Here is an 11821-nt window from a genome sequence, read left to right on the forward strand (position 1 = left end):
ATTTATTTTTTTTAGTATAATAATTTAGAGTAATTCTGCACATACAAGTAATTTTCTATATCATACAAGTCATTTATAAACACGCCGTTTCACGTTTTTTTTGTGCCTCTTTTTCTTCTTCTTCTTTCTCCGTGCTTCCTCTTCCTCTTCCTCTTCTTCTTTTTCTTTCTCTGTGTCTCTTTTGCTTCTCTTCCTCCCTCTTTTTTTTATTGAAATTTCTTCTCCTCTTTTCGTTTTCTCTTTTTCCTTCATCAAAATCACCAGAAAAAACTAAGAAACATTATTCAAGGTACGTTTCTTGCCTTCTCTTTCTCCTTCTTCTTTTTGCTACACGTTCTTCTTCCTCTTCCTGTTCTTCTTCTTTATTTACGTGTTTTTCTCTTTATTTTCTTTCTTCGTTATTCTCGGTTTCCATTATTTTTTGACATCAAGCTCTGAAATCGTTTTTGAAGAAAAAGAAGCAGCAGCAGAAGATGAGGAGGAAAAAGAGAAAGAGTTCTGAATTATGCATAAGGTGTACTTCAACGAATTTTGGGTGTATTTCTTAAATTCTTTGGGTGTATTTTTGTAATTCTTTGGGTGTATTGATTTCAAGAAGAAATATACTGTCTCTCCCTATATTGGGTGTAATTCTTAAATCCTTTGGGTGTATTTCTTAAATCCTTTGAGTATATTTCTGTAATCGTTTGGGTTATTTCTGTAATCGTTTGGTTTATTTCTGTAACTGTTTGGATGTATTTCTGTAATCCTTTGGATGTATTTCTATAATCGTTTGGGTATATTTTTGTAATCGTTCGAGTGTATTTCTGAAGTTTCATCATCTTCAAAACAATTTCAAAACTTGATTTCAGAAACCGTAAAAATAAAAAAAAACAGAAGGAGATCAAAGGCAAATTAAAGAGAAAACGCTTTTCTATACAAATCATACAAGTCATTTATATTCACGCTTCTTCTTCTTCTTCTGCTTCTTCTTCTTCTTCTTTTACTTCTTCTTCTGTAACGCATGTGTTAGGCCCAACTTATAAGACTTGTAAACAAAAATAACTTATATGTGTAGCACTCCTCAATAATTTAATAATATATTTTCAGTCTCTTGACTAAAAACAATAAATTCTAATGCGTTCAAACATTCTTCTCTCTAAAAAAACAGACAAAAAAATAGCAAAAAACACAAGCACTTAGAAAGTCTAACTGTTTGAGATTTTGAGCGAGTCCTTAAGCACTTGGAAGGAGTTGAAGTTGACAAAGACTTGCCGACATTATTTCTATCTCAAATATCAGAAAAAAATATCCCACACAGTCACACACTAATAAAAAGATCTAAGTGGTTGGGACCTGTAGATACTTAAAGTGTAATTGGAATTAAAGCACGTGCGTCAAACTTACTTTATATAACGGCCTCAACAAGCTACGTGTGTCAAAACAGATCGGTCACTATGGCATTCTTCAGTGTTCATCATTTCTTAAGTGTTACACTGTTTCTTACTTTTACACTCAATGAAGTTGCAGCCATATTCAACAGCGATATTACTAATGCATATCTCAACCGTTCAGCTTTTCCACATGGTTTCATTTTCGGGGCAGCAGCTTCTTCTTACCAGGTATTCTCTTTTCCCATAATAATTGTATCATGTTGCCATGAACTATGAATTAAGCTGTCTTTTTATGCAAATTTTCAGGTGGAAGGTGCAGCAGATGAAGGTGGCAGAGAACCAAGTATATGGGATACTTTCACTCATAAATATCCAGGTTTCTAAGTTTTAATCTATTTCTTTGAGTTCAGTCTTCTAAGTTCAGGTCTTTTTGTTAGGGAGACAAAAATTATTATTTTGTTTAGGGTGAAGAGTCTTTATATTTTCTGTTTTGAAAAAGAAATATTAGAAAAATTATTTTTCTTATTTTGGTAAAAAAAACTATTTATAGGAATAGTCCAAATTTATATTTACAACAATATTTAAATTTTCAAATTATTTAAAATAGGTAAAAGTATTTATAATTAAATTTACTAAATTTAACGTTTTAATAAACTTTTATTACGAAAAATATATTTCTATATTTATTTATAACTTAATATGTTTATAGCCTAGTTGGATACATTTGTAAACTTGAGCATGATTTATTAACAAATTTAAACTTTTAAAATAGTTTGAGTTTGAATCTATTGACGCGCCGGTCTTAATCTATTTTTCTCCATAATTTTGGAGTTATGATTTGCTCGAAATCGAGACAACTTGGGAAAGGAAGTAATTTATTTAGCACTTGATAAGTGATAACAGTGGTCTCGATTATGAGTAAGAGTGGAAATAGGTCAGGTCAAGTTTTGTTTTTTAACCAACTTAGTCTGTTATGTAATTAATTAGCTTGAGTTTGTAGTCTGTTATAGATTCTTTTTAAAGTATTAAATTTGACATGGTGTGAAGCCTGTTAAAAGGTCGGATAACTTTTTTTTATAAAAATAAAAATATTATTTATAAAAATTTTTGAACTTTTAAAGTATTTAAAATATGCCAATGAGTTATAGCTTAAATGGCATAGTCTCTCCATACTCAATTAAGAGGTTGCGGATTGGAACCTCCTATCTTTGGTAAAAAAAAAGTATTTAAAATATATAAAAATATTTATAATAAAATATAATAAATTTAAAATATTTTATAATTTTGTTAATAATAAAAAATTATTTATATATTTAATTATGTTTTAAGAGGTTCAAGCAGGCCTGACAGGCCAATAAGACCAATTAGTAAATCTGAACCTAACCTGTTAACATATTAAAGATTTTATAAAAATTTAAGTTTATGACTATTTTATAACAGGTCAGATTAAACACAAACCAAACTGCAAGCTCCTAGCAGGCTGCTTAATCTTTTTTCACCCCTAATTATGAGTTCCATTTTCTACTTTAAAAGTTCAAAAGGAAAAATTGTTTTCTAAAAATTGTGGAAAAATTAAATTAAAAAAGTGTTTTATTTTTTCTTTATATGAAAAGGTAAATTAAATTTGGGGTGTTATGAATTTCATTTTTCATATGGTAAATTATAAATCAGAGTTAACTACAAAAAATGCCCCCAAATTATTTAAATGCCGACAAAAATACACTTGAATTTTACTATCGACAAAAATGTCTTTAAATAATTTCAAAACACAACAAAAATACCCAACAATAAATATATATTTTAAAAAAAATACCTTAGAGATTGAATTTTGATGCAATTTTTTACAAGCATGATTATAAAAATAAGATATTATTATACTTAAAATTTTGTGATTTTTTGTTAAGTATATATTATTTTTATAATTTTTTTGTTAACAACCAATAATACTTTTAAAAAATCACAAAACAATATATACTAAGCGAAAAATTACTAAATTTTAAGAATAATAATATCTCATTTTTCTAATCATGCTTGCAAAAAATCGCATCAACATTCAATCTCTAATGTATTTTTTGAGAAATACTGAAATACATGTTTAATGTTAGTTTTTTTGCAAGATTATCTAACATTAAATATGTATTTCAAGAAATACATTAGAGATTGAATTTTGATACAATATTTTGCAAGAATGATTAAAAAAATAAGATATTATTATTCTTAAAATTTAGTGATTTTTCATTAAGTATATATTTTTTGTAATTTTTTGTTAATAACTAATAATACTTTTAAAAAATCACAAAAAATATATACTTAGAAAAATTACCAAATTTTAAAAATAATAATATCTCATTTTTTTAATTATTCTTACAAAATATCTTATCAAAATTCAATCTCTAAGACATTTTTTGAAAATATATATTTACTGTTGGACATTTTTGTCGCGTTTTTAAATTATTTAAAAACATTTTTGTTGATAGTAAAATTCAAGTGCATTTTTGTCCTGTTTGAATAATTCGGGGTGTTTTTGGTGGTTAACCCTTATAAATTACTACATTATGCTTGATTCATGACAGGTAAGATACAAGACGGAAGTAATGGAGATGTAGCTGCTGATGAATATCATCATTATAAGGTGCTGTAACACAAACATTATTACACTGTAATAACTGAAGAACAGAGATATTAAGCAAGCATAATTGTGATTCTTCTGAAGAAAGTATTGATTATGCAGGAAGATGTTGAGGCCATGAAGGATATGAACATGGATGCTTATAGATTCTCAATCTCTTGGTCCAGAATACTCCCAAGTAAGAAACATGACACTAGAGAAACTTCCAATTTTGCACTCTGTTAAATTTGTTATCAAAGCTAACTAAATGTGATGCATTGGCTAATTTCAGAGGGAAGGCTTAATGGAGGTGTTAACAAGGAAGGAGTAAATTATTATAATAACCTCATCAATGAGCTGCTAGCCAAAGGTCATCATCATTAATCAAATATGTTGCAAAGCTAAGATATTAGTAATTGGTTTTTGTTTCTCTTAGGAGTAATTTAAGCATAATGTCTTTCTTTGTTGGTAACTCAATGCAGATATTCAACCCTTTGTGACAATTTTTCATTGGGACCTTCCTCAGGCTTTAGAAGATGAATATGGAGGCTTTTTAAGCCCTGAGATAGTGTAATTTACATCTCCTAATTCCTAACTAGTCAAAGTATTAGTCAACATGTCTTGAACATTAAGTATGTTTGGTTTGTATTTTCATTTTCTGTTTTTAGGATTGTTTCATCTCATGTTTTCTGCATTTTCTTTACAAAATTTTGGAAACAAAAAATACCGAAAATGAAAACAGAAAGCCAAAATACAAACCAAACGCACCAGTCTCACTCTTTCCTGTAGGAATGACTTCCAGGACTATGCTGAGGTTTGCTTTAAGCAGTTTGGTGATAGAGTGAAGCATTGGATTACGATCAACGAGCCGTGGACCTTCAGCTATCATGGCTATGCAACAGGAAAGTATGCACCAGGAAGATGTTCAGCCTGGCAGAACCTTAGCTGCACCGGTGGAGATTCAGGCACTGAGCCCTATATGGTGGCACACCATCTGCTACTAGCTCATGCAGCTGCTGTTAACATCTATAAGACTAAGTATCAGGTTTTGTTACACATTTTTATAAGAAACTTTCAATTGACAAAATGAATGGATCTCTATGAACTAGTTTAGAGTAATATTGGAAGCAAAACCTTACTTTCCTTTGTGTACATAGGCATCTCAGAAGGGCTTAATAGGGATAGCACTGTTTTGTTTCTGGATGGTGCCATTACATGATACAGAATTGGATCATCATGCTGCACAGAGAGCCCTTGATTTCATGGTTGGATGGTATAAATTCTTAATGAGAGAGAAAAAAAAGGACTCATTTGTGAATTTTACTACAGGATCTTGCCACTGAGAAATTCTTATATGCTTCTTGCTCTAATCTGTTGGTTAAACGTCCGATGAACTTCATGGTTAAAAAAAATAAAGATGTAATATAAAATTAGGTGACGAAGAAAATGAAGACTAACATGACATATAGTTAGTGAATTAGAATAAAAGCAAGAACACAAGAATTTTTGTCATTTGAATTCACTGTCAACTGTATGCTGCTGTAGCTTATTTTGTCATATGAATTCACTGTCACATGAGAGCTGATTCAACTAATGAAATTTCAGGTTTATGGAGCCAATAACAAAAGGAGACTACCCAAGTTCCATGCGGCTTCTGGTGGGAAATAGGATGCCAAAGTTCTCTTCATATCAATCAGGGATTTTAAGAGGGTCCTTTGATTTTATTGGATTAAACTACTACACCTCCTATTATGCTGCTGATGCACCAGAACTAAGTAAAGCCAAGCCTAGCTATCTTACAGATTCTCTAGTTACTCTTACAAGTAAGAACATGTTTGTGTGGATAGTACTAATGAGATAAATTTTAATACATAATGAAAAATTATCATATCTTAGGTTAATGATAGAATGATGCTGTTGTTCTCTCTAGCACATATATTAATTCTAATCAGTTTGATTTTAAGGAAAAATAAAACTCTCACTCACTGAATCCAAGATATTTTATTTTCTAGTTTATTGATGCAAGATGCATTTTAATGTGACAGATGAGTGTGATGGAATACCTATTGGTCCAAAGGTAATATATGGATTTGCAGCAGCATATCAATTCTTCAAATTCAGTTACCTTAGCCTCTACATTTGCAGGGTGCTTCAGACTGGTTGTCAGTTTATCCAAAAGGAATTCGTGACCTTTTGTTCTATTTCAAATCGAATTACAACAATCCGTGGATCTACATCACTGAAAATGGTAATATACACAAAAAAAATAAAAGATTCTTTATTGGTTCACATTTAGTTTTAACACAGTATTTGTTTCCTTATGTTTATGGAAACAATGTGTTAATTATGCAGGCATAGATGAACTCGATGATCCAACACTTGCACTTGAGGAAGCCCTTGCAGACGAAACAAGAATTGATTACTATTATAGTCACCTACAATATATTCAAACTGCAATCAAGTATGTGCTATCATATCAGATAAACTATTTTTGCTGACTGAATTGTAAACATGTTTAGTGTGCTCCTAATTTTGTTGGTTTTGCATATTTCAGGGAAGGTGTAAATGTAAAAGGATATTTTGCATGGTCATTTATTGACAACTTTGAATGGGATGCTGGCTACACTATGAGGTTTGGAATCTACTTTACTGATTACAAAAATGGCCTGAAAAGACATCCAAAACAGTCAGCTCTTTGGTTTAAGAATTTACTACAACGTGAAGTACCTACACGTGGTGATTCGCGCTAAGAACTTGAACAATTCATATATAATGTGTGTCTTAGATAAATATCAACTCGACTATGCTACGTGTACATCAAAATCAAGCAAAGTGTAAAATACATGTTGAAATATAAATACACATAAAAATAAATTAAACCACACATGTATTTATTTATACACAAATATATTGGTGGCTGATTTTAGTGACTGATTTTGGTGTGCGAATAACATTTTTTATATCCACTATGATTACTGTGAGTAATGGTTATCATGCCAATATTTGTAAGCAGGGTTTGTAATGCCAAATGTTGTGTTGCTTCTTTTGGTTGTTATGATTTCTATGTATTTCTATGAAAGAAACCTTTTGAAAAAAGAACTATAGAATCTTGTTATGCACTTGTCACCATTCAGAAAATTTCAAACTCAGGACAAAATTCACAAATCACAAATCACGATTCACAACCCAACTATAACTAAGGCCTTTTCTGACCCTCTTTTTTCTAGTCAACTTTTTTAGTTTTTTATAGCTGACCCTTCTTCCACATCTTTTTTTTTTTGTTGCACAATGCATATTCCTGAGAAGCACATACACAACATCATCATCTGTTTCAAATTCAATTTTGCCTTACAGCGCTGAAATTTCCAGGAACTGAGCTCTCATTTAGTAATGACTTCCGATCCATACCTATAGCAGCAGCAAGGTTTTTCCTTCTGCTTCTTCAAAGTAATATATGATCTAGGCATCGAGCATTGTCTTGTTTAAAATTAATAGGGAGATGCTCCCTTAAACACGCAGAAAACATCTAAATTAAAATTTAACACATATAATCACTTAAATTATGTTATTTTTGTCAAAATTATGTCAGATAAATTAATTTGACCGAAAAATAGTGAATCAAATTTTGAATCCGTCTAAATTAATATTATTTTTTATAAAAAAATGACTACAATACTCCTATTATATAAAATGACTAAAATACTCTTATTATATATATTAATTTTAAAAATTCTAAATTCTAATTTTAATAAAAATAATACAATTTAATTGATTATATGTATTAAATTTTAATTTTTAAAAAATATCTTTAAAAAAAGACGTTTTTGACATCTTTATCTAAGTGGTTCCCAAATTAATATATGATCTATACATTTATGTGTATGATTTCATCGATATATCAATAAATATTATATTGGTGTGTATGAACATAATTTAACAATTATCAATAATTAATATAAAATTTAATCTTTTTTACCAGAAATTTTATAATTTCATTGAAGTTGAATATGATACATCTGTACAGTACATTGTTTCACTGACATTGGTATTAGACTATATGATACTCCGCCTATACAGGTTATGCCTCCCTAAGAAACCCCATGAGCCAAACCCCTTGGGAAAAAATTCAATAAAGAAAAAAGAGTACATCAACCATGCGTAATTTAAAGAATAAAAAAAGCTCAAGAATTTTATAACCTTGTACAACTAAGCTCTAGAATAAAGAACACCCTTCGAGTCAGCAAGAAGAAGAGGAGTGAGTTCTGGCGGAGGGTTAATCATAAGAGAAAATTGATAGGAATAAAACACATCATTCTTACTTTCCTGAATTAGAGGAGCAACAATATCCACTCACAACAAGTATTAACACTAGCACAATAATACTCAATAGCAGTGGAAAAATCACATAAACCAGAAATTAAAAACAAGCTAATACACCAAGATTTTTAATGTGAAAAACCTCCTCAATGAGAGAAGTAAAAATCACGAGCAATCAAGATCAGGAAATAGCTTTACTATAATTGAAAAAAAGGTACAAGAGAGTCACAAATTACTGCACAAAACGTGCATACAACAAGCTAAACAACCTAAGTTTCAAAGCTTACAAAACAAGAACAAGAAGATGAAAATACCACAAAAACAGAACTGCTGTGCATGGCCAATATCTCCAGCTACAGACATTGAATCGAAGATCTGAACGGTAAAAACAAAGAACCAGATGTGTAGAATATGTTGTCCAAATTTGAGCTCGATTCAACGGTTAACGAACTTGCAGCGATAAATTTATGAAGATAGCTTTGTATATGTGCGAAAATGACTTTCTCTCTTCTCTTCTCTATAGTGTTTGGTGTTCTCCTTTCAAAATGACTTCTCTCTCTCTCAACCACTTCAACTATTCATGGATTTGGATACTAATATTTTGGCTTTTTCTCCACATAGGAAGGGAGCCCAAAAACCCAACAAATCTCCCCTTCACGACTATGTGGAGGTAACCGCCAATCCGACGATTAAGCAACAAACTTCAAACTTCTATCTTGGTAATGCCTTGGTCATCATATCAGAACCATTCTCATCAGGTATGAACCTTTTCAAGTTCCAACAACTCAACATCCAAAACATCACGTGTCCAGTGATACCTCACATCAATATGTTTGGATTGAGAATGAAAAGTAGAATTTTTACCAAGATGTATAGCACTTTGACTATCACAAAACAACGCATACCTCTCTTGAGTAAACCCGAGTTTTTTCAAAAATTTCTTCATCCAAAGTATCTCCTTGCACGCTTCGGTAATGGCAATAAACTCAGCCTCGGTAGTAGACAAAGCAACACATTTTTGCAATCTAGATTGCCAAGACACAGCTCCACCCGCAAAGTTGATCAAGAAGTCTGAAATGGACCTTCTAGAGTCAATATCTCCTGCCATGTTTGAGTCAGTGTAACCAACTAGAATAGGCTTATCACTTCCATAACACAACTTCATGTTAGAAGTACCATGAAGATATCTCATTATCCATTTTACAGCATTCCAATGCTCTTTTCCTGGGTTTGAAACAAAACGGCTAACACAACCAACAGCATGAGCTATATCCGGTCTTGTGCACACCATATCATACATTAAACTACTCACGGCTGATGCATATGGAACTTTTTCCATGTCTTTCTTCTCTTCATCACTTGATGGACTTTGCTTGCAACTCAATTTGAAGTGTGTAGCAAGAGGAGTACTAACGGCCCTTGCTTTATCTATTTGAAACCTGTGCAACATTGTCTCTATGTATTTCTCCTGTGACAACCAAAGTTTCTTTTTCTTTCTATCACGCTCGATTCTTATGCCAAGAATCTCTTTTGCCGGCCCAAGATTCTTCATTGCAAATGGCATTGCAAGTTGCTTCTTCAACATATCAATTCTAGAAGCATTTTGACCAACAATAAGCATGTCATCAACATATATCAAAAGGATAATAAAATCATTACTAGCAAATTGTTTAACAAATACACAATGATCAGAAGTAGTCTTCTTATAGCCTTGTTCCGCCATAACAGACTCGAACTTCTTGTACCATTGTCTTGGAGCTTGTTTCAAGCCATACAAGCTCTTCTTCAGTTTGCAAACATAATCCTCTTTGCCTTTTATTATGAAACCTTCAGGTTGTTCCATGTGAATTTTATCCTTAAGATCACCATGAAGGAAAGCAGTTTTCACATCCATCTACTCTATCTCTAAATCAAGACTTGCAGCCAAACTCAAAACAGTCATAATAGAAGATCTTCTCACAACCGGTGAAAAGATTTCATTATAGTCAACTCCTTTTTTCTGCCTGTAACCCTTGACCACCAATCTAGCCTTGTACCTTGGACACAGAGAATTTTCTTCATGCTTCAACCTATAAACCCACATGTTCTGCAAAGCTTTCTTTCATTTTGACAACTTCACAAGCGCAAATATTTGATTATCATGCAAGGATTTCATTTCATCTTGCATTGCATTAAACCATTTCTTATTGTTGTCGCCTTCCATAGCTTCCGCATAGCATTCTGGTTCTCCCCCATCAGTCAAGGTCACAAATCCATTAGTAAATGTCACATACTCATTAGAAGAATACCTCGTTGAAGGTCGTCGCCCTCTAGTAGACCTCCTAGGATGGAAACCTGGTGGATCTTCAGGTAGCTCAGGTTGATTATCAGCATCATCATTAACTGGAGCATCAATCGGATCTCCCGTCTCTTGGTCATCAGGAACCAAAGGCTCATTTTGCTGCATATGCTCCTGATCTTAATTCTCTGCTAGTTCTGACGAAGAAGGCAGCTGAACTGGATCTACATCAGTCAAGTCACTGTTCTCTTGTGATTGACTCTTATTTGCCTTATCAATGTCCTCAATGGTCTGGTCTTCAATAAACTCTACATCATGACTCCTTACAAGCTTCTTTTCAACTGGATCATAAAGCCTGTAACCAAACTCATCTTGACCATATCCAATAAAAATGCACTGCCTTGTCTTCACATCCAACTTGGACCTCTCATCCTTTGGAACATGAACAAATGATTTGCATCCAAAGACTCTCAAGTGACCACACGAGACATCTTTGTCCGACCAAACATGATCCTTGAAGACGTAAAGGAAGCTAAATCTAAGAAGCGAAATCCAAGAAACTCAAGTTGGCCGGCGCCGCGCAAGACAGAGCATTTTTTAAGTGGGTTAAGTTTGCATGTACAAAAACGGGAGCATCATGGACTAAACTAATTGCTTGCACAATTATTATTGTGTTATCCTATGTTGATCTTGGACCTATACCTATGTAGGGGAGGTGACGTTGTTGAAGGCGGCGATCATGGCAGTCTTGGGCTGCGCGACGCAATGTGTGTAAAGGAAGTATCTCCATTTACGATCTTGCGAGGCGTGATGGACGTATGAAAACAACACATTTGTGTGTCTCCTATATGTCACGAATGACGACATTGAGAGGCAGAAACCGCCGGCGCGGGGAAGCGTTGTACGACTGGCGTGATGCGAGACTGCGGAAACGACGCAAACTGCGCGACGGTACTGCTGGGCATTCGTGGTGCGCACGTCGGCGTGAACTATGAGCAACGACGGCGGCTGGTGTCTGTGGCGACGCGACACCGGTGAGAGAGGAAGAGACTGAACAAGAAGATAGTCACATCAGATGGGGAAAAAAGAGACCGTTTTTTAAATTTACGTAACCGTTGCAAATCCTTATTTATTTATCATTTGATGTTAATTTTAATTTTATCCCTATTATACACATTATACATTAAATTCATTGGTTCTCATACTTTCTCTTTTGCATTTTATTGAGTGTGAACTCCACTTTTA

At 32.8% G+C, this 11821-nt stretch overlaps 1 protein-coding gene across 2 annotated transcripts; it reads left to right on the forward strand.

Annotated features, from left to right (window-relative positions):
- The first annotated feature begins 1398 nt into the window (after positions 1-1398).
- LOC112766352 (beta-glucosidase 12) lies at positions 1399-7024 on the forward strand. 2 transcript variants are annotated; one of them, XR_003184268.3, is made up of 13 exons: positions 1399-1601; positions 1680-1749; positions 3947-4005; positions 4105-4180; positions 4274-4351; positions 4464-4551; positions 4771-5026; positions 5139-5254; positions 5587-5804; positions 6027-6058; positions 6137-6229; positions 6334-6442; positions 6536-6619. XR_003184268.3 is itself a non-coding variant. In XM_025812253.3 (13 exons), the coding sequence occupies exons 1-13, from the start codon at positions 1437-1439 to the stop codon at positions 6729-6731; spliced, it is 1566 nt and encodes a 521-aa protein (XP_025668038.1). In that variant the 5' UTR covers positions 1399-1436; the 3' UTR covers positions 6732-7024. The 2 variants fall into 2 exon arrangements, 1 of the variants encoding a protein (XP_025668038.1); XM_025812253.3 differs by having other exon boundaries at positions 6127-6229; positions 6536-7024.
- Positions 7025-11821: the final 4797 nt, after the last annotated feature.

The sequence above is a fragment of the Arachis hypogaea genome, chromosome 17, assembly GCF_003086295.3.
Source record: "Arachis hypogaea cultivar Tifrunner chromosome 17, arahy.Tifrunner.gnm2.J5K5, whole genome shotgun sequence".
Lineage (NCBI taxonomy): Eukaryota > Viridiplantae > Streptophyta > Magnoliopsida > Fabales > Fabaceae > Arachis > Arachis hypogaea.

Excerpts from the sequence above, each read along its gene's own strand:
- LOC112766352 (XM_025812253.3), top strand. The coding sequence starts at position 1,437 with ATGGCATTCTTCAGTGTTCATCATTTCTTAAGTGTTACACTGTTTCTT. Across the intron at positions 5,027-5,138 it reads TCTATAAGACTAAGTATCAG|GCATCTCAGAAGGGCTTAAT; the intron begins GTTTTGTTACAC and ends TTGTGTACATAG. Across the intron at positions 6,443-6,535 it reads TATATTCAAACTGCAATCAA|GGAAGGTGTAAATGTAAAAG; the intron begins GTATGTGCTATC and ends TGCATATTTCAG.